The sequence below is a fragment of the Oncorhynchus masou genome, chromosome 9, assembly GCF_036934945.1.
Source record: "Oncorhynchus masou masou isolate Uvic2021 chromosome 9, UVic_Omas_1.1, whole genome shotgun sequence".
Taxonomy (NCBI): Eukaryota; Metazoa; Chordata; class Actinopteri; order Salmoniformes; family Salmonidae; genus Oncorhynchus; species Oncorhynchus masou.
The window spans coordinates 9,856,570-9,879,300 of NC_088220.1; the positions used below are offsets into that span (position 1 = coordinate 9,856,570).

The window sequence follows — 22,731 nt, forward strand, 5'->3', positions numbered from 1 at the left end:
AATGACGGCAAACAAATAACTAGCATTGTATTTTTAATGTTCGGTGAGAAGTTGGAACACACCCCAACTATTCAAAATCGCTTCAGGTCTCGGGTTAACAATTCTCTCAAATTCCCATCAAATGTGCGACATCACCATACATTTTTAGAATGTCTCCTGGTTTTTTGTCTCTTCCTTTAAACCAGTGATGCCCTCCCTCCAGGACCAGCAGACACTATGCCCTCCCTCCAGGACCAGCAGACACTATGCAGGACACTATGCCCTCCCTGAATTTAACCAGGTATGTTGCCCTCTCAGAGCAACTATTAAAAGTAATGGATTAAATACGTGCCAGGAGTTAGGACAAGTAACCAGCAGACACTATGCCCTCCCTCCAGGACCAGCAGACACTATGCCCTCCCTCCAGGACCAGCAGACACTATGCCCTCCCTCCAGGACCAGCAGACACTATGCCCTCCCTCCAGGACCAGCAGACACTATGCCCTCCCTCCAGGACCAGCAGACACTATGCCCTCCCTCCAGGACCAGCAGACACTATGCCCTCCCTCCAGGACCAGCAGACACTATGCCCTCCCTCCAGGACCAGCAGACACTATGCCCTCCCTCCAGGACCAGCAGACACTATGCCCTCCCTCCAGGACTTAAGTCATCCCCGCCTGACCTAGTACAGAGATTCACATTCATTTTGATACCTGGGTTGGTTTGTGTTTCACGGGAGAAAGAACAAAAAAATTTGCACAGAAGCAAAACATGAATGGAAAAGAAGGAAAATGTTTTTGGTGACAACATGATGACAAAATCATAAAATATTACAAATTCATGTTGGACTCATTAAACTACCTAAGTACATGTGTATAGAAAGGTTTTGTTCGACTTAAAGGGTCAACCTGCTATCTATATTTATGCTAGGGAATCTCTAGTGTGGATGAAAACACTAAAAAAGGTCAATAGTTCACCGTTTTAGTTTCTTTAATAATCCACGGTGGACATAAGTGCTTTAAGTTGTTTTTTTTATCTCTCCCTCATCTTTTTCTGAAATAAACTGTTAAAACGAGGACTGTTTTCCAAACCTGAAAACAAAGAGAAAGTTTGAGTTTGGCACTGAAACTCCCAGAGGACAGAAGATGGAGAGATATGCCCTCCATCAACTAAGCTACGTCCCAAATGGCACCCTATTCCCTATTTCGTGCACTACTTTGGACCAGAGCCCTCCTCTGGTCATAAGTAACACACTACAAAGGGAACAAGGGTGTCATTTGGGACGACACAACAGTTTGAGTGCATAACACAAGATGACGGAGAAGGATGTTGGTACTAAGTGCTTTACTGGAAAACGTTTTTAGTAAAACACACACAAAGAGCTAAGACGTAAGCAAGGTGCCTCAGTGGGTTAAGAGGTTGTCCTAGAACACGGTCCATCAGTTCTCTGGAACCCCTGTGAATCGCTGGTTTGTCTCGTAAAATGGTCAAATTGTCGGATATGTCAGTGACATGTCACTGTTGCCAGAACATAAGTGACTCTTTAGGGATCAATAATGACAAGTTACCCATGTTTCATTCACATACCACTCTACTATCCATTCAAACACACCTGTGTTCATACAGAAAGCAGCATATAGAGTATTGAGGGACAAACACTGAAGCCCTCTGCCTTTCCTAAAGTGACCAAGAACTACTGTACAACTAAATTCAAGAACTGCCATACTCCCATCAAATATTACGGTTAGGGAAACCATAGCAACCGGCCTGGTTTTGGGGCCGCCGATGCGTTCTCAAACTCTCTATTTTTGATTGGCTGACGCATTTCTCTCCCTCCGACACATTCCAACAATGACAATGTGCAAAAAAAAACGACTAGCAAAACAACAGTTAAAACAAAAGCAACAGGAAGAAGTTCACTGACTGACGGCAGTGGTTAGAGCGTTGGGCCAGTAACCAAAAGGTTGCTGGATCCAATCCCCGAGCTGACAAGGTAAAAATCTGTTGTGCGTTCCCCAGTAGGCCGTCGGTGTAAATAAGCATTTGTTCTTAACTGACTTGCCTAGTGAAAGACCCAGTTACATTTTTCTGACAAAAATAACAAGTTCAATGGTGACAATTAATAGCTTCCTTTTACAAACATCCAATAGAGTTAAAGATATCTTTTCTACTACTTACTTTCACATTCTCTCAGTTTAGTAGAGGGGGGGGGGAATAGTGCTAAAATAGTATTTAAAATAGAGACGTGAACAAGAGATCAGGAAGGGAATACCGTATGTAGATTGGGAGTATTATTAGATCGATTGATCTCACATTGAGAATCCATAACCGAGCTGCAATAGCAACAGACAAACACGGCAGCCATTTTAAAAAGGAAAACTGACTGAAACTGCATGTAATAGGAAGAAAACAATCACATACACCGAGGGTCAACCGTGATGGTGTAAGAAGAACATCCTCGGACAGTCAGAGAACGGCTAAAATCAGACGTCAAGCTAAAAAAGGCACATCTTTTTTTCTCTCTCCCTTTTTCTGATCGACGGTGTGTGTGTGTGTAAACCTGGCAGCCAGCGTGTAGCCTAAACGTAGACAAAGATAGTTCTGTGAATGGTGTACTGTACGCTTACATTACAACAAAAAAACAATTTCATAATGTTATGCCTGACTTAAAAAAAAAGAAGCTATGCAAACATGCTTTTGTAAAGACAGTTACGAACAAAAGGAGAGGTTTTATGTCATGTGACTTGATAATCAACTCTGTTACAACCAGGTTCTAAACACGACAGTAGGTAGAGTAATACCCAGTAGCTAAACCTCACAAGAGTTATAGTGTTACCTTTGCTGAGGTAAGAAATTACCTGTATAATAAACTGTATAAACCTGTGACTGTAAAAAATACCATCTTAATAATCTGTACATAGATACTGGTTTAATCTAGATATTGTTCAATTCTGAGGGTGATACACCTGAGAAAACATGGTTAGTTTATTTCAATCCTTGATTATCTTTAAACGTAAGACATTTATTTCTACTGTTATACTGCATACTGGATCATAGATGTTAAACGAAAAAAAAAAAAACCTCTGTGCTCTTTCCCTCTCGTTGTCTGCCTCTTGACAAATCTCTCCTTCCTCCTCCATGTTTCATCCCCAAATCCCCAAACCCTTGTACTTTGTATACTTTCTCCCAAAACAGCATCTCCTCTTCTGTCCTCTCTTCTTCCCAGTCTCCCTCTGTCAGGTGAAAGGTGAGGGGATTTTAAGGCATTGTGTCTTGGTGGCGGAAGCACCACACAGTCATTTCTGGTGGAAGAGGAGGGGCTTGACGCTCCCGGCTTTGAATTTTGGTAACTGGTTGCTGATGATCTCTGCTAACATCTCTGGGAACTCCACCGACAGAGACTTGTTGACGAACGTGTAGAAGCAGAAGTTGAGCAGCCCACCAACCATCTAAAGGGAAAGACATGTTTATTTACTGTCTGTTGGTCACAGAAATGTTCTGAAACAAACATGGATAGATGCATGACAGGAGAACACATAATTAGGGCTAGGCCTCTTTTTTCTACATTTCTGCCTGAATGACATGCCCAAAGTAAACTGCCTGTTGCTCAGGCCCTGGAGCCAGAATATGCATATAATTGGTACCATTGGAAAGAAAACACTGAAGTTTGTAGAAATGTTAAAATAATAATTTTATACATATTTTTTTTGTTTTGTTGAGACCATGCTCTTACAATGGAAAGTATAGGGGCAAACTGAATTCTAGCTGTAATTCCTATGGCTTCCACAGGGTGTCAGCAGTCTATGATCAAGGTTTCAAGGCTTGTAACTTCCAAAACGAATAAGAAATATCAGTTTTAGTACAGGGACACAGTCTTGGAAATGTGTGTTTGGGCCATAAAGACAAGACACTGCTAAAATCAGTTTCCTATTAAACATACTTCTTCCTGTAAGAAATATTATAGTTTGATTACATATTAGGGTGTCTGCGGAGTAAATAGAAACGTATTTTGATTTGTTGAAACAAAGTTTAGGGGTAGATTTTCATATTCCTTTCTCTGCATGTTGAATGAGTGGATTACTCAAATTGATGGCGCAAACTAAACAGACTTTTTGGGATATAAAGAAGGATTTTATCTAACAAAACGACAAACATGTTATAGCTGGGACCCTTTGGATGACAAATCAGAGGAAGATTTTCAAAAAGTAAGTGAATATTTAATCGCTATTTGTGAATGTATGAAACCTGTGCCGGTGGAAAATTATTTTATTGTGGGGCGCCGTCCTCAAACGATCGCATGGCATGTTTTCGCTGTAAAAGGTACTGTAAATCAGACAGTGCAGGTAGATTAACAAGAATTTAAGCTTTCAACCGATATAAGACACTTGTATGTACCTAAATGTTTAATATCCATAATTTTTATGATTATTTATTTGAATTGCGAGCCCTCCAGTTTCACCGGAAGTTGTCCCGCTAGCAGGACCCCTAAGAAGTTCACATCCTGTCCCAACATATGCAAGTTGTCATCATTATTGTTCATAACCCACTCATTCATGAATCCCATATCTAGCTGTATGCCACATGTGTGTTGTAATAGTAGAATACTATTACCGTTTCTAAACTGGGTAGTGCATCATCAGTTCCTCTTGTCATGTCAGTCATTGCAAACCTTTAGAGAGCTATTTATAAATTGTCCGAAATGTCCAGATCAACTAGCCCATGCCAACTAACATTTTATAGCTAGGTTTTTTTTTAGTACAAAGATTTTGTTGTAATGTTTGAGTCACTCAAATATCACAAAATACACCTTAGACATGGCAAAATGTATAGAATTGCAAGAAAATGCTAAATGTTCTCTGCTCCGCATGACAAAATTTGTAGAATTGCAGGAAATAAGCATTAAAACCTTCAAAAATGTTCAAACAAGAGGGGTGTGAATGGTACTTGTGCCCAAAGAAATAGACGTGTCACGCGCACGGGATGTTCCCCAATGCTGGAAGGGGAGCCTCAGTGAAAAGGTTTGGGAACTCCTGTACTACACCACCAGGAGACAGCATTGAGCTCCAGACCACCAGGAGACAGCACTGAGCTCCAGACCACCAGGGGGCAGCATAGAGCTGCAGACCACCAGGGGGCAGCATTGAGCTGCAGACCACCAGGAGACAGCATTGAGCTCAGACCACCAGAAGACAGCATTGAGCTCCAGACCACCACGGGGCAGCATTGAGCTCCAGACCACCAGGAGGCAGCATTGAGCTCCAGACCACAAATGTGAAATGTCAGAATAATAGTAGAGATAATTATTTATTTCAGCTTTTATTTATTTCATCACATTCCCAGTGGGTCAGATGTTCACATGCACTCAATTAGTATTTGGTAGCATTGCCTTTAAATTGATTAACTTGGGCCAAACGTTTTGGGGAGCCTTCCACAAGCTTCACACAATAAGTTGGGTGAATTTTGGCCCATTCCTCCTGACAGAGCTGGTGTAACTGTGTCAGGTTAGTAGGCCTCCTCGCTTGCACGCGCTTTTTCAGCTCGGCTCACAAATTTTCTATAGGATTAAGGTCAGGGCTTTGTGATGGCCACTCCAATACCTTGACTTTGTTGTCCTTAAGCCATTTTGCCACAACTTTGGAAGTATGCTTGGCGTCATTGTCCATTTGCGACCAAGCTTTAACTTCCTGACTGATGTCTTGGGATGTTGCTTCAATATATCCACATAATTTTCCTACCTCATGATGCCATCTATTTTGTGAAGTGCACCAGTCACTCCTACAGCAAAACACCCCCACAACATGATGCTACCACCCCGTGCTTCACGGTTGGGATGGTATTCTTCGGCTTGCAAGCCTCCCCCTCTTCCTCCAAACATAACGATGGTCATTATGGGCAAACAGTTATATATTTTTTCCATCTTTGTCCCCATGTGCAGTTGCAAACCGTAGCCTGGCTTTTTTATGGCGGTTTTGGAGCAGTGGCTTCTTCCTTGCTGAGCGGCCTTTCAGGTTATGTCGATATAGGACTTGTTTTACTGTGGATATAGATACTTTTGTACCTGTTTCCTCCAGCATCTTCACAAGGTCCTTTGCTGTTGTTCTGGGATTGATTTGCACTTTTCGCACCAAAGTACGTTCATCTCTATTAGACAGAATGCGTCTCCTTCCTGAGCGGTATGACGGCTGTGTGGTCCCATGGTGTTTATACTTGCGTACTATTGTTTGTACAGATGAACGTGGTACCTTCAGGTGTTTTGAAATTGCTCCCAAGGATGAACCAGACTTGTGGAGGTCTACAATTTTTTTTTTTTAGGTGTTGACTGATTTCTTTTGATTTCCCCATTATGTCACGCAAAGAGGTGCTGAGTTTGAAGGTAGGCCTTGAAATACAAGTTCTTTGACACCGATCTCAACAAACCATGTCTGTATGGACCTCACTTTGTGCATGGGGGCATTGTCATGCTGAAACAGGAAAGAGCCTTCCCCAAACTGTTGCCACAAAGTTGGAAGCACGGAATCATATAGAATCTCATTGCGTTAAGATTCCATTTCACTGGAACTAATGGGCCTAGCCCGAACCATGAAAACAGCCCCAGATCATTATTCTGCCTCCACCAAACTTTACAGTTGGCACTATGCATGCGGGCGTTCTCCTGGCATCTGCCACAGATTCATCAATCGGATTGCCAGATAGTGAAGCGTGATTCATGACTCCAGAGAACGTGTTTCCACTGCTCCAGAGTCCAGTGGCGGCGAGCTTTACACCACTCCAGCCGACGCTTGGCATTGCACATGGTGATCTTAACAATGACAGAGAAATCAGGTTATTTCGAGGGACAAACGGGGCTGAATAACATGGTTGTGGACAGAATTGCTGGAAACCTGGACGGAGTCTGAGGACAAAGTTAGGGAAATGATCTCGGAGAAACTGAAGATTGACGACAGCTTCAGGATAGAGCTTGTTGAAGAAGATGTACGTTCCTCTCATGTTCTTGGCTCTTTCCAGAACAGCTACCTTGTTCTTGAACCTCTTGACCATTATTGGCCAGTCCTGTGGGCGCTCTCCACCTAAAATCTTCCTGTCGTCAATCTTCAGTTTGTCCTCAGACTCCGTCCAGGTTTCCAGCAATTCTGTCCACAACCATGTTATTCAGCCCTGTTTGTCCCTCGAGATAATCTGTTTTCCTCTCTTAATGACTTACAGATTGCTGTCATCTCCTGTTTCAACTCACCGAGCTGACCCCGGGAGAACTGCAAACTGTTCTTCAGGTCCCGGACCTCTCTGGTCAGGTCCATTCTTTTATTAGTTGACTCCTCCAGTATTTGGACAAAACACTTGAAGTGATATTCTTGTTGTTGTAACAACTGCTTGTAGAACTATTTTTTGTTCATTTAAAATATCCTTTACATGTGATAGAGAGACACCACTGGTCGGCAGGATCACTGGACAAATAGTAGCAATCCCAGAAACTGATGTGGGATCCAAACTCAAAAAGGTAGCGAGCTACTAACCAAACGTTTTCAGAAGACTTTGAAAATGTTCCAAAAACAACAAAACGAGCTCTCCCGCGTTCAACAGGAATTTACATGTTGTGCAGTGCGTTCAAGACCACAAATGGTATTATATTGCGGTAAACACAACATTACAGTTGGAACCTAATTTGGCCAAAGAAAATGGTTAAACAAAACACTTGTTGCATATTTAATGAACTGGTTTAAAACCTTGAAATTGCCTATATTGCAGCAATTCCCAACAAAGGTGAGTGTATACCGCAGGCCTACTGAACAAATGACAGCAATAATAGCCTAATGCTATTCATTTTACAGCAGGCCTAGTTTTAACATTCATCTCAGACTAAATATGAAGCACAACATTTAAAAAGACCGTTAGAACTTAATTTAGCCAACAAAAATGTCTCAACAAATCAAAAATGATATTCAATAATGATAAAACAAACAATAATAAATAAAGGTTAACCTCAAACCTGAATAGCGAGATGCACACAGTCCATTTGGCAGTACAAATGTTTTTCTAATCTTTGTCCACTACAATATTATAACTCGTCCCAGAGGACCCCCCCCGTCGGCTTCTTCTCACTATCCTCTTTTGTCCTCTAACTTTAATTTTACTTCAATATAAAAGACCTGCATCTTCACAATCAACAGTAGTCTAGGTCAAGACTCCTTCCTCTAGCCCTCTCTCTCTTTCTCGCCCTCTCTCTCTCTCTCTCTCTCTCTCTCTCTCTCGCCCCCTCTCTCTCTCTTTCTCGCGCCCTGTCTCCCTCTCTCTCTCTTTCTCTCTCGCCCTCTCTCTCTCTCTCTCTCTCTCTTTCTTGCGCCCTGTCTCTTTCTCTCTCACCCTCTCCTCTCTCTCTCTCTTTCTTGCGCCCTGTCTCTTTCTCTCTCGCCCTCTCTCTCTTCAGCAGCAGGCATATGTGAGGTGAGCAGCCAGAACCGGTTTCAGCTGGAAATAAGCTATACATTTTGAGTTGCAGTTGGCTGACACAGATAACAAGATCGCACCGTTCTCATCACCTCACAAAGATTAAATGAACAGAGTACGGGTCAAGACGGTAAATCAATTTTAAATGCACATATTCGAGACGCGTGGCAGTTCAATCAGACCCGACTGACATCCAAGGGAAAAATCTGAATTCAGGCCCCGATCCCGGGTCTTATCTCAGGATTTTGAGTGTTGGACCCGTGAAGAATTGTAATGTGTACCTCGTGCATGGAGTCAAGAAGCTTGGTGAGCTGGTAGAAGCGTTGCCAGTTCTGGCTGGAGTTCTCCTCCCTCTTGACGATGGCCTTCCCCAACTCCTTGATGTAGGACATCCTGATCTCATCAAACACTGTCTGACTCTTCAGACCGTCCTTTGGCACTGGGGGACGGGGGGAAGGACAACATAATACATCAACCTCTGTGTGTCTACTCCAGACCGTCCTTTGGCACTGGGGGACGGGGGGAAGGACAACATAATACATCAACCTCTGTGTGTCTTACTCCAGACCGTCCTTTGGCACTGGGGGATGGGGACGGGGGGAAGGACAACATAATACATCAACCTCTGTGTGTCTTACTCCAGACCGTCCTTTGGCACTGGGGGACGGGACAACATAATATATCAACCTCTGTGTGTCTTACTCCAGACCGTCCTTTGGCACTGGGGGACGGGGACAACATAATATATCAACCTCTGTGTGTCTTACTCCAGACCGTCCTTTGGCACTGGGGGACGGGGACAACATAATATATCAACCTCTGTGTGTCTTACTCCAGACCGTCCTTTGGCACTGGGGGACGGGGACAACATAATATATCAACCTCTGTGTGTCTTACTCCAGACCGTCCTTTGGCACTGGGGGACGGGGGAAGGACAACATAATATATCAACCTCTGTGTGTCTTACTCCAGACCGTCCTTTGGCACTGGGGGACGGGGACGGGGGACAACATAATATATCAACCTCTGTGTGTCTTACTCCAGACCGTCCTTTGGCACTGGGGGACGGGGGGAAGGACAACATAATATATCAACCTCTGTGTGTCTTACTCCAGACCGTCCTTTGGCACTGGGGGACGGGGACAACATAATATATCAACCTCTGTGTGTCTTACTCCAGACCGTCCTTTGGCACTGGGGGACGGGGGGAAGGACAACATAATATATCAACCTCTGTGTGTCTTACTCCAGACCGTCCTTTGGCACTGGGGGACGGGACAACATAATATATCAACCTCTGTGGTCTTGCCAGAGGTCCTTTGGCACTGGGGGACGGGGGAAGGACAACATAATATATCAACCTCTGTGTGTCTTACTCCAGACCGTCCTTTGGCACTGGGGACGGGGACAACATAATATATCAACCTCTGTGTGTCTTACTCCAGACCGTCCTTTGGCACTGGGGGACGGGGACAACATAATATATCAACCTCTGTGTGGCTTACTCCAGACCGTCCTTTGGCACTGGGGGACGGGAGACATAATATATCAACCTCTGGTGTGTCTTACTCCAGACCGTCCTTTGGCACTGGGGGACGGGGGAAGACAACATAATATATCAACCTCTGTGTGTCTTACTCCAGACCGTCCTCTGGCACTGGGGGACGGGACAACATAATATATCAACCTCTGTGTGTCTTACTCCAGACCGTCCTTTGGTCACTGGGGGACGGGACAACATAATATATCAACCTCTGTGTGTCTTACTCCAGACCGTCCCTGGCACTGGGGAGGGGGACAACATAATACATCAACCTCTGTGTGTCTTACTCCAGACCGTCCTTTGGCACTGGGGGACGGGACAACATAATATATCAACCTCTGTGTGTGTTTTTGCCTTTGGCACTAAAGATGAACATAACAGGAAATGTGTTAAATAAGTCATGCCTATGCAGTTCCCCTTCCATTATACAGGGCCGAAGGAAAGTATTCAGACTCATAGAATTGTTCCACATTTTGTTACGTTACAGCCTTGTTCTAAAATGCATGAAATAGTTTTTGCTTTGTCATTACGAGGTATTGTGTGTAGATCGATGAGGACAAAACTTGTTAAAAAAAAAAAAATCTATTTTAGAATAAGGCTGTAACGTAACAAAATGTGGAGAAAGTCAAGGTGTCTGAATACTTTCCGAAGTCACTGTTATGTTGAAAATGTAAAGTGTAAATACAATAAGATGAAATAGGAAACTTTCCTTCTTTGACATCCCAATGGCAGGATCAACATTAAAAACATAACAGTAAAAACCCAGGAACACACAGCCATCAATCAGGAAATAGGTTGTCATAGTGTTACGGACTCAAGTGTGAAAGGTCAAAGTTGAAGCGGAGCTGAGACTCACCGGTGCTGAGCAGCAGCAGAACCTTCATACACAGATACTCGTCATGAGACACCTGCAGCCTGACAAACTCACTGGAGATCTTCAACATCTGTTCACACTGGTCTGCCATGTAGGGCAGCTTCATACGGTCCCTGATGAGGAGAGAGAGACATGTTAGTGATGACGTCACACTGGTCTGCCATGTAGGGCAGCTTCATACGGTCCCTGATGAGGAGAGAGAGACATGTTAGTGATGACGTCACACTGGTCTGCCATGTAGGGCAGCTTCATACGGTCCCTGATGAGGAGAGAGAGACATGTTAGTGATGACGTCACACTGGTCTGCCATGTAGGGCAGCTTCATACGGTCCCTGATGAGGAGAGAGAGACATGTTAGTGATGACGTCACACTGGTCTGCCATGTAGGGCAGCTTCATACGGTCCCTGATGAGGAGAGAGAGACATGTTAGTGATGACGTCACACTGGTCTGCCATGTAGGGCAGCTTCATACGGTCCCTGATGAGGAGAGAGAGACATGTTAGTGATGACGTCACACTGGTCTGCCATGTAGGGCAGCTTCATACGGTCCCTGATGAGGAGAGAGAGACATGTTAGTGATGACGTCACACTGGTCTGCCATGTAGGGCAGCTTCATACGGTCCCTGATGAGGAGAGAGAGACATGTTAGTGATGACGTCACACTGGTCTGCCATGTAGGGCAGCTTCATACGGTCCCTGATGAGGAGAGAGAGACATGTTAGTGATGACGTCACACTGGTCTGCCATGTAGGGCAGCTTCATACGGTCCCTGATGAGGAGAGAGAGACATGTTAGTGATGACGTCACACTGGTCTGCCATGTAGGGCAGCTTCATACGGTCCCTGATGAGGAGAGAGAGACATGTTAGTGATGACGTCACACTGGTCTGCCATGTAGGGCAGCTTCATACGGTCCCTGATGAGGAGAGAGAGACAGGCATGTTAGTGATGACGTCACACTGGTCTGCCATGTAGGGCAGCTTCATACGGTCCCTGATGAGGAGAGAGAGACATGTTAGTGATGACGTCACACTGGTCTGCCATGTAGGGCAGCTTCATACGGTCCCTGATGAGGAGAGACAGACATGTTAGTGATGACGTCACACTGGTCTGCCATGTAGGGCAGCTTCATACGGTCCCTGATGAGGAGAGAGAGAGACATGTTAGTGATGATGTCACACTGGTCTGCCATGTAGGGCAGCTTCATACGGTCCCTGATGAGAGAGAGAGAGACATGTTAGTGATGACGTCACACTGGTCTGCCATGTAGGGCAGCTTCATACGGTCCCTGATGAGGAGAGAGAGACATGTTAGTGATGACGTCACACTGGTCTGCCATGTAGGGCAGCTTCATACGGTCCCTGATGAGAGAGAGAGAGACAGGTATGTTAGTGATGACGTCACACTGGTCTGCCATGTAGGGCAGCTTCATACGGTCCCTGATGAGGAGAGAGAGACATGTTAGTGATGACGTCACACTGGTCTGCCATGTAGGACAGCTTTATACGGTCCCAGATGAGGAGAGAGAGACAGGCATGTTAGTGATGACGTCACACTGGTCTGCCATGTAGGGCAGCTTCATACGGTCCCTGATGAGAGAGAGAGAGGGACAGGTATGTTAGTGATGACGTCACACTGGTCTGCCATGTAGAGTAGCTTCATGCGGTCCCTGATGAGAGAGAGAGAGGGACAGGTATGTTAGTGATGACGTCACACTGGTCTGCCATGTAGGGCAGCTTCATGCGGTCCCTGATGAGAGAGAGAGACAGGCATGTTAGTGATGACGTCACACTGGTCTGCCATGTAGAGTAGCTTCATGCGGTCCCTGATGAGAGAGAGAGAGGGACAGGTATGTTAGTGATGACGTCACACTGGTCTGCCATGTAGGGTAGCTTCATACAGTCCCTGATGAGGAGAGAGAGAGACCTGTTAGTGATGACGTCACACTGGTCTGCCATGTAGGGCAGCTTCATACGGTCCCAGATGAGAGAGAGAGGGACAGGTATGTTAGTGATGACGTCACACCGGTCTGCCATGTAGGGTAGCTTCATACGGTCCCTGATGAGAGAGAGAGACAGGTATGTTAGTGATGACGTCACACAGGTCTGCAATGTAGGGCAGCTTTATACGGTCCCTGATGAGAGAGAGAGAGGGACAGGTATGTTAGTGATGACGTCACACAGGTCTGCCATGTAGGGTAGCTTCATACGGTCCCTGATGAGAGAGAGAGGGACAGGTATGTTAGTGATGACGTCACACTGGTCTGCCATGTAGGGCAGCTTTATACGGTCCCTGATGAGAGAGAGAGAACGAGACATGCAGACAGACAGACTTAGGCCGACAGATAAATAGACATACTGGTTGATGACGAGGTCTGGAGCGAAGCAGAGCATGTTCCCGTCACACTGTTGGTAGGACCTCCAGCCCAGGCCGAAGGACATGAGGAACAACCAGGAACACTGCAGCAGAGTCATCTGGTCGTCCAGGTGAAGGTTCCGGAACCCTGCAGGGGAAGATAACAGAACACTGAATGACTAAAGGTTCCATTTCCCTGATGATACTGGAGTACTGATGTCTATGGTAGGTTTCCAACCACGTCTCTTAGAAATAGTAGTACCTGGCAAAGACTTGGCCCACTTCACGGCTGATACCACCTGCCGCCCCCCCAGCCTGTTGAGGGTGGTCATGATGCGTGTGGAGGTGTCTGGCAGGGTGCCGTCGTAGCCAGAGTAGATGGTGTCTGGCTCGATGGCCTTTAGTAGAGACAGCATGGTGGGGGTGAGCTGGGGCATGGACTTGGGGACCAGCGACCTGGCCTCTGGGAGCGGACGGGGGGTCAGCTCGGCCATGGTGGGCTGCTGCACCCCCTTTAAACGGTTCAGCTTCTTGGTTTTACGAGCTGTAGTGAAGGAGAGAGGAAGGGAGGGAGAGAGGAGGTATATTGACTGACCATGATATCAAAAACCAGTTAAACTAACATACAGTACCTTCGGAGAGTATTCAGACCCCTTGACCTTTTCTACATTGTGCTACGTTACAGCCTTATTCTAAAAATGATTAAATCGCGTGTGTCCCCCATTAATCTAAACACAATACCCCATAATGTCAAAGCAAAAACAGTTTTTCTGAAATTTTTGTGACTGAAATCTCACATTTACACAACTTCCTAAAGTGTTCCCATTCCCTTTAATAAAAGTGCCTCGATGATATTGTCCCCACAGTGACAGTACATACATACCCCAACCAGAAGCCATGGATTACAGGCAACATCCGCACTAAAGGCTAAAGCTGCCACTTTTAAGGACCGGGACACTAATCCCTTTACTCAGTACTTTGTTGAAGCACCTTTGGCAGCAATTACAGCCTCGGGTCTTCTTGGGTATAAAGCTACAAGCTTGGCACACCTGGATTTGGGGAGTTTCTTCCATTCTTCTCTGCAGATCCTTTCAAGCTCTGTCAGGTTGGATGGGGAGCTTTGCTGCACAGCTATTTTTAGGTCTCTCCAGAGATGCTCCATCTGGTTACAAGTCCGGGCTCTGGCTGGGCCACTCTGGGACATTCAGAGACTTGTCTTGGCTGTGTGCTTAGGGTCGTTGACCTGTTGGAAGGTGAACCTTCACCCCAGTCTGAGGTCCTGAGCGCTCTGGAGCAGGTTTTCATCAAGGATCTCTCTTTTCCCTCAATCCTGACTAGTCTCCCAGTTCCTGCTGTTGAAAAACATTCCCACAGCATAACGCTGCCACCACCAAGCTTCACCGTAGGGATGGTGCCAGATTTCCTCCAGACAGGACACTCGGGATTCAGGCCAAAGAGTTCAATCTTGGTTTCATCAGACCAGAGCATTTTATTTCTCATGGTCTGTGAGTGTTTAGGTGCCTTTTGGAAAACTCCAAGCGGGCTGTCATGGGCCTTTTACTGAGGAGTGGCTTCTGTCTGGCCACTCTACCATAAAGGCCTGATTGGTGGAGTGCTGCAGAGATAGTTGTCCTTCTAGAAGGTTCTCCCATCTCCACAGAGGAACTCTAGAGCTCTGTCAGAGTGACCATCGGGTTCTTGGTCACCTCCCTGACCAAGGCTCTTCTCCCTCGATTGTTCAGTTTGGCCAGGCGGCCAGCTCAAGGAAGAGTCTTGGTGGTTCCAAACTTCTTCCATTTAAGAATGATGGAGACCACTGTGTTCTTGGGGACCTTCAATGCTGCAGGAAGTTGTTGGTACTCTTCCCCAGATCTGTACCTCAACACAATCCTGTCTCGGAGCTCTACGGACAATTCCTTTGACGTCATGCTTTGTCATTATGGGGTATTGTGTGTAGATTGCTGAGAAAAAATATATATTTATTCCATTTTAGAATAAGGCTGTTACGTAACAAAATGTGGAAAAAGTCAAGGGGTCTGAATACTTTCGGAAGGCACTGTATCTACTTGTATCTGGTACTTGAGGTTGTAGTAGCTTGTAGTAGACAATAAAACAAGAGTGTACCTTGGTTCATCCCTGCCATGAGACAATAAAACAAGGCTGTACAGCAATTTACATTAAATCAAATATAGAATCTGTAAAATAAAACAAGGTTAAAGAGTTTACCTTCCAGGTTCATCCCTGCCATGAGACAATAAAACAAGGTAAAAGAGTGCACCTTCTAGGTTCATCCCTGCCATGAGACAATAAAACAAGGTAAAAGAGTGTACCTTCAGGTTCATCCCTGCCATGAGACAATAAAACAAGGTAAAAGAGTGCACCTTCTAGGTTCATCCCTGCCATGAGACAATAAAACAAGGTAAAAGAGTGCACCTTCCAGGTTCATCCCTGCCATGAGACAATAAAACAAGGTACAAGAGTGTACCTTCCAGGTTCATCCCTGCCATGAGACAATAAAACAAGGTAAAAGAGTGCACCTTCTAGGTTCATCCCTGCCATGAGACAATAAAACAAGGTAAAAGAGTGTACCTTCCAGGTTCATCCCTGCCATGAGACAATAAAACAAGGTAAAAGAGTGTACCTTCCAGGTTCATCCCTGCCATGAGACAATAAAACAAGGTAAAAGAGTGTACCTTCCAGGTTCATCCCTGCCATGAGACAATAAAACAAGGTAAAAGAGTGTACCTTCCAGGTTCATCCCTGCCATGAGACAATAAAACAAGGTAAAAGAGTGTACCTTCCAGGTTCATCCCTGCCATGAGACAATAAAACAAGGTAAAAGAGTGTACCTTCCAGGTTCATCCCTGCCATGAGACAATAAAACAAGGTAAAAGAGTGTACCTTCTAGGTTCATCCCTGCCATGAGACAATAAAACAAGGTAAAAGAGTGTACCTTCCAGGTTCATCCCTGCCATGAGACAATAAAACAAGGTAAAAGAGTGTACCTTCCAGGTTCATCCCTGCCATGAGACAATAAAACAAGGTAAAAGAGTGTACCTTCCAGGTTCATCCCTGCCATGAGACAATAAAACAAGGTAAAAGAGTGTACCTTCCAGGTTCATCCCTGCCATGAGACAATAAAACAAGGTAAAAGAGTGTACCTTCCAGGTTCATCCCTGCCATGAGACAATAAAACAAGGTACAAGAGTGTACCTTCTAGGTTCATCCCTGCCATGAGACAATAAAACAAGGTAAAAGAGTGCACCTTCTAGGTTCATCCCTGCCATGAGACAATAAAACAAGGTAAAAGAGTGTACCTTCCAGGTTCATCCCTGCCATGAGACAATAAAACAAGGTAAAAGAGTGTACCTTCCAGGTTCATCCCTGCCATGAGACAATAAAACAAGGTAAAACAAGTAAAAGTGTACCTTCCAGGTTCATCCCTGCCATGAGACAATAAAACAAGGTAAAAGAGTGTACCTTCCAGGTTCATCCCTGCCATGAGACAATAAAACAAGGTAAAAGAGTGTACCTTCCAGGTTCATCCCTGCCATGAGACAATAAAACAAGGTAAAAGAGTGTACCTTCCAGGTTCATCCCTGCCATGAGACAATAAAACAAGGTAAAAGAGTGTACCTTCTAGGTTCCTCCCTGCCATGAGACAATAAAACAAGGTAAAAGAGTGTACCTTCCAGGTTCATCCCTGCCATGAGACAATAAAACAAGGTAAAAGAGTGTACCTTCTAGGTTTATCCCTGCCATGAGACAATAAAACAAGGTAAAAGAGTGTACCTTCCAGGTTCATCCCTGCCATGAGACAATAAAAAAAGGTAAAAGAGTGTACTTTCCAGGTTCATCCCTGCCATGAGACAATAAAACAAGGTAAAAGAGTGTACCTTCCAGGTTCATCCCTGCCATGAGACAATAAAACAAGGTAAAAGAGTGTACCTTCTAGGTTCATCCCTGCCATGAGACAATAAAACAAGGTAAAAGAGTGTACCTTCCAGGTTCATCCCTGCCATGAGACAATAAAACAAGGTAAAAGAGTGTACCTTCCAGGTTCATCCCTGCCATGAGACAATAAAACAAGGTAAAAGAGTGTACCTTCCAGGTTCATCCCTGCCATGAGACAATAAAACAAGGTAAAAGAGTGCCATGAGACAATAAAACAAGGTAAAAGAGTGTACCTTCCAGGTTCATCCCTGCCATGAGACAATAAAACAAGGTAAAAGAGTGTACCTTCCAGGTTCATCCCTGCCATGAGACAATAAAACAAGGTAAAAGAGTGTACCTTCCAGGTTCATCCCTGCCATGAGACAATAAAACAAGGTAAAAGAGTGTACCTTCCAGGTTCATCCCTGCCATGAGACAATAAAACAAGGTAAAAGAGTGTACCTTCCAGGTTCATCCCTGCCATGAGACAATAAAACAAGGTAAAAGAGTGTACCTTCCAGGTTCATCCCTGCCATGAGACAATAAAACAAGGTAAAAGTACCTTCCAGTGTACCTTCTAGGTTCATCCCTGCCATGAGACAATAAAACAAGGTAAAAGAGTGCACCTTCTAGGTTCATCCCTGCCATGAGACAATAAAACAAGGTAAAAGAGTGTACCTTCCAGGTTCATCCCTGCCATGAGACAATAAAACAAGGTAAAAGAGTGTACCTTCCAGGTTCATCCCTGCCATGAGACAATAAACAAGGTACAAGAGTGTACCTTCTAGGTTCATCCCTGCCATGAGACAATACAACAAGGTAAAAGAGTTCACCTTCTAGGTTCATCCCTGCCATGAGACAATAAAACAAGCTAAAGAGTGTACCTTCCAGGTTCATCCCTGCCATGAGACAATACAACAAGGTAAAAGAGTGTACCTTCCAGGTTCATCCCTGCCATGAGACAATAAAACAAGGTAAAAGAGTGTACCTTCCAGGTTCATCCCTGCCATGAGACAATAAAACAAGGTAAAAGAGTGTACCTTCCAGGTTCATCCCTGCCATGAGACAATAAAACAAGGTAAAAGAGTGTACCTTCCAGGTTCATCCCTGCCATGAGACAATAAAACAAGCTAAAGAGTGTACCTTCCAGGTTCATCCCTGCCATGAGACAATAAAACAAGGTAAAAGAGTGTACCTTCCAGGTTCATCCCTGCCATGAGACAATAAAACAAGGTAAAAGAGTGTACCTTCTAGGTTCATCCCTGCCATGAGACAATAAAACAAGGTAAAAGAGTGTACCTTCCAGGTTCATCCCTGCCATGAGACAATAAAACAAGGTAAAAGAGTGTACCTTCTAGGTTCATCCCTGCCATGAGACAATAAAACAAGGTAAAAGAGTGTACCTTCCAGGTTCATCCCTGCCATGAGACAATAAAACAAGGTAAAAGAGTGTACCTTCTAGGTTCATCCCTGCCATGAGACAATAAAACAAGGTACAAGAAGAGTGTACCTTCCAGGTTCATCCCTGCCATGAGACAATAAAACAAGGTAAAAGAGTGTACCTTCTAGGTTCATCCCTGCCATGAGACAATAAAACAAGGTAAAAGAGTGTACCTTCCAGGTTCATCCCTGCCATGAGACAATAAAACAAGGTAAAAGAGTGTACCTTCCAGGTTCATCCCTGCCATGAGACAATAAAACAAGCTAAAGAGTGTACCTTCCAGGTTCATCCCTGCCATGAGACAATAAAACAAGGTAAAAGAGTGTACCTTCCAGGTTCATCCCTGCCATGAGACAATAAAACAAGGTAAAAGAGTGTACCTTCCAGGTTCATCCCTGCCATGAGACAATAAAACAAGGTAAAAGAGTGTACCTTCCAGGTTCATCCCTGCCATGAGACAATAAAACAAGCTAAAATAGTTTATCTTCCAGGTTCATCCCTGCCATGAGACAATAAAACAAGGTAAAAGAGTGTACCTTCCAGGTTCATCCCTGCCATGAGACAATAAAACAAGGTAAAAGAGTGTACCTTCCAGGTTCATCCCTGCCATGAGACAATAAAACAAGCTAAAGAGTGTACCTTCCAGGTTCATCCCTGCCATGAGACAATAAAACAAGGTAAAAGAGTGTACCTTCCAGGTTCATCCCTGCCATGAGACAATAAAACAAGGTAAAAGAGTGTACCTTCCAGGTTCATCCCTGCCATGAGACAATAAAACAAGCTAAAGAGTGTACCTTCCAGGTTCATCGCTGCCATGAGACAATAAAACAAGGTAAAAGAGTGTACTTTCCAGGTTCATCCCTGCCATGAGACAATAAAACAAGGTAAAAGAGTGTACCTTCCAGGTTCATCCCTGCCATGAGACAATAAAACAAGGTAAAAGAGTGTACCTTCCAGGTTCATCCCTGCCATGAGACAATAAAACAAGCTAAAATAGTTTACCTTCCAGGTTCATCCCTGCCATGAGACAATAAAACAAGGTAAAAGAGTGTACCTTCCAGGTTCATCCCTGCCATGAGACAATAAAACAAGGTAAAAGAGTGTACCTTCCAGGTTCATCCCTGCCATGAGACAATAAAACAAGCTAAAGAGTGTACCTTCCAGGTTCATCGCTGCCATGAGACAATAAAACAAGGTAAAAGAGTGTACCTTCCAGGTTCATCCCTGCCATGAGACACTTGCGGAAGCGGCAGGCTGGACAGTTCTTCCTTCTGATCTTATCGATGATGCAGTCCTTCCTCCCAGCACACAGGTAGTTGTGTTGCCCTGAAACACGAGAAGAGAATTTGAATGACAAAACAATTGAATAAAGTATCTCTTCCTTCTTGCATCACACTGGATCAGCAAGCCCCCAACTTGCAAATCAAATGTCTGCAGTGTCTTCATACAGAACATGAATGATACTGTCTTCATACAGTATCATTCATGATATGCCTACTGTACATCATTCCATGTCACCAGCTGTGCAACAGTACCAATAGCACCAGTTGTTCTACCATCTCACTCCTTGCCATCCTACCTTGCCAGTATCTACCGTAAACCAAACTTCATTCCATGCTGCCATAGTACAAGGTGTCTTACCATCTCACTCCTTGCCACCCTACCTTGCCAGTATCTACCGTAAACCAAACATCATTCCATGCTGCCATAGTACAAGGTGTCACACTCCTTGCCACAGTACCACAGGAAAATATCATAATATATACACCACACATCATCAGTGGTAGCCCAGTCCCAGATCCGTTTCTGCCGACTTGCAAGAGAGTAAAAACCGATCTGGGACCAGACCATAGCAATTATCCTAGCATCTCACCCCTTGGCAAAATAGTAAAAACAGATCTGGGACCAGACCATACCAATTGTCCTAGCATCTCACCCCTTGCCACCGTACCTTCCACGGCTCTCTTGAAGAACACCTTGCAGCTTCCGCAGGTGAGCACCCCGTAGTGACAGCCGGACGCCTCATCTGAACACACCAGACAGACCTTATGGGCGGTCCCGGCCTTGCCCTGGGTTGTACACGACGCAGCGCCACCACCCTGCCTGGAAGTGGAACTACAGGGAAGAGAGGAGAGCAGGGAAGAGAGGAGAGCAGGGAACAGAGGAGAGCAAGGAAGAGAGGAGAGCAAGGAAGAGAGGAGAGCAGGGAAGAGAGGAGAGCAAGGAAGAGAGGAGAGCAGGGAAGAGAGGAGAGCAGGGAACAGAGGAGAGCAAGGAAGAGAGGAGAGCAAGGAAGAGAGGAGAGCAGGGAAGAGAGGAGAGCAAGGAAGAGAGGAGAGCAGGGAAGAGAGGAGAGCAAGGAAGAGAGGTGAGGAGAGCAGGGAAGAGGAAGGAGGGTTTAGAGTCAGTAACAAGTGCAATTTTCTGAACGAATACAAAATAATAACTTGGCAACAAGTATGATGATGCTTCTGCGATTCTGAAAACATAGCGACACTATTCCCACAGAGACAGAGCAAACTCTCTTACCTATGTCACAGCTCACACAGAAGCATGTGGCCCTCACACTCTCTGTGAGCTGGAACACAGTAACAACAGGGGAACTCAACACATTCCATCTGCTCTTGAAAATATGACCTTCTACAGTTTCACAGCATGCCTGGGGTTATTTTATTTGACAAACAACATCATGTGAGCTAAACATACACTTTGGCACTTCTGCTGTTACATTTCCTACATTTTGTCCTTTTGGTCTGGTTACCAAAACACCAAACACTTCGGTCTCCATTTTGGTCAGTTGACCAGAATATTGGCATAAGATCCATTACATTTATTTTGGTTGAGTTTCTTTTTTCCGAAATGTCCTAAATGTACCACTTATCCTTCAAGATCCAAAGAATAAACATCTAACTGTGGTTCAACAATTTTCTCTATGGCCTCCACACCATCTAAAGACCTGTGGTTGGATCACCAAACATAAAGGGCGTCATGACACCCACTCTTTCACTGGAGCATAACAGTTCCCAGAATCACAGTTATTTGAATTCTATCCAAAGAATTAGAGTGGGCAGGTAGCTTAGGGATTAGAGGCAGGTAGCCTAGTGGTTAGAGACAGGTAGCCTAGTGGTTAGAGGCAGGTAGCATAGTGGTTAGAGGCAGGTAGCTTAGGGATTAGAGGCAGGTAGCCTAGTGGTTAGAGACAGGTAGCCTAGTGGTTAGAGGCAGGTACCTTAGGGATTAGAGGCAGGTAGCCTAGTGGTTAGAGGCAGGTAGTTTAGGGATTAGAGGCAGGTAGCCTAGTGGTTAGAGACAGGTAGCCTAGTGGTTAGAGGCAGGTAGTTTAGGGATTAGAGGCAGGTAGCCTAGTGGTTAGAGGCAGGTAGCCTAGTGGTTAGAGGCAGGTGGTTTAGGGATTAGAGACAGGTAGCCTAGTGGTTAGAGGCAGGTAGCTTAGGGATTAGAGGCAGGTAGCCTAGTGGTTAGAGACAGGTAGCCTAGTGGTTAGAGGCAGGTAGTTTAGGGATTAGAGGCAGGTAGCCTAGTGGTTAGAGGCAGGTAGCCTAGTGGTTAGAGGCAGGTGGCTTAGGGATTAGAGGCAGGTAGCCTAGTGGTTAGAGGCAGGTAGTTTAGGGATTAGAGGCAGGTAGCCTAGTGGTTAGAGGCAAGTAGCCTAGTGGTTAGAGGCAGGTAGCTTAGGGGTTAGAGGCAGGTAGCCTAGTGGTTAGAGACAGGTAGCCTAGTGTTTAGTGGCAGGTAGCCTAGTGGTTAGAGGCAGGTAGCTTAGGGATTAGAGGCAGGTAGCCTAGTGGTTAGAGACAGGTAGCCTAGTGGTTAGAGGCAGGTAGCATAGTGGTTAGAGGCAGGTAGCTTAGGGATTAGAGGCAGGTAGCCTAGTGGTTAGAGACAGGTAGCCTAGTGGTTAGAGGCAGGTACCTTAGGGATTAGAGGCAGGTAGCCTAGTGGTTAGAGGCAGGTAGTTTAGGGATTAGAGGCAGGTAGCCTAGTGGTTAGAGACAGGTAGCCTAGTGGTTAGAGGCAGGTAGTTTAGGGATTAGAGGCAGGTAGCCTAGTGGTTAGAGGCAGGTAGCCTAGTGGTTAGAGGCAGGTGGTTTAGGGATTAGAGACAGGTAGCCTAGTGGTTAGAGGCAGGTAGCTTAGGGATTA

The 22,731-nt window shown here is 45.1% G+C and overlaps 1 protein-coding gene across 4 annotated transcripts in view; it reads right to left on the reverse strand.

Annotated features, from left to right (window-relative positions):
- Positions 1 to 272: 272 nt before the first annotated feature.
- LOC135545507 (glucocorticoid receptor-like) overlaps positions 273 to 22,731 on the reverse strand; it is an 80,321-nt gene continuing 57,862 nt past the window's right edge. For 3 of the 4 annotated variants that reach the window (XM_064973148.1, XM_064973145.1, XM_064973146.1), the window contains exons 4-10: positions 20,504 to 20,682; positions 19,777 to 19,893; positions 13,456 to 13,737; positions 13,197 to 13,341; positions 10,821 to 10,951; positions 8,703 to 8,860; positions 273 to 3,428 (exon numbers count right to left, since the gene is read on the reverse strand). In XM_064973148.1, the coding sequence (XP_064829220.1) occupies positions 3,276 to 3,428; positions 8,703 to 8,860; positions 10,821 to 10,951; positions 13,197 to 13,341; positions 13,456 to 13,737; positions 19,777 to 19,893; positions 20,504 to 20,682 (1,165 nt within the window). In that variant the 3' untranslated portion in view covers positions 273 to 3,275. The remainder of the gene's footprint in view (positions 3,429 to 8,702; positions 8,861 to 10,820; positions 10,952 to 13,196; positions 13,342 to 13,455; positions 13,738 to 19,776; positions 19,894 to 20,503; positions 20,683 to 22,731) is intronic. The other variant, XM_064973147.1, reaches the window with a different exon arrangement.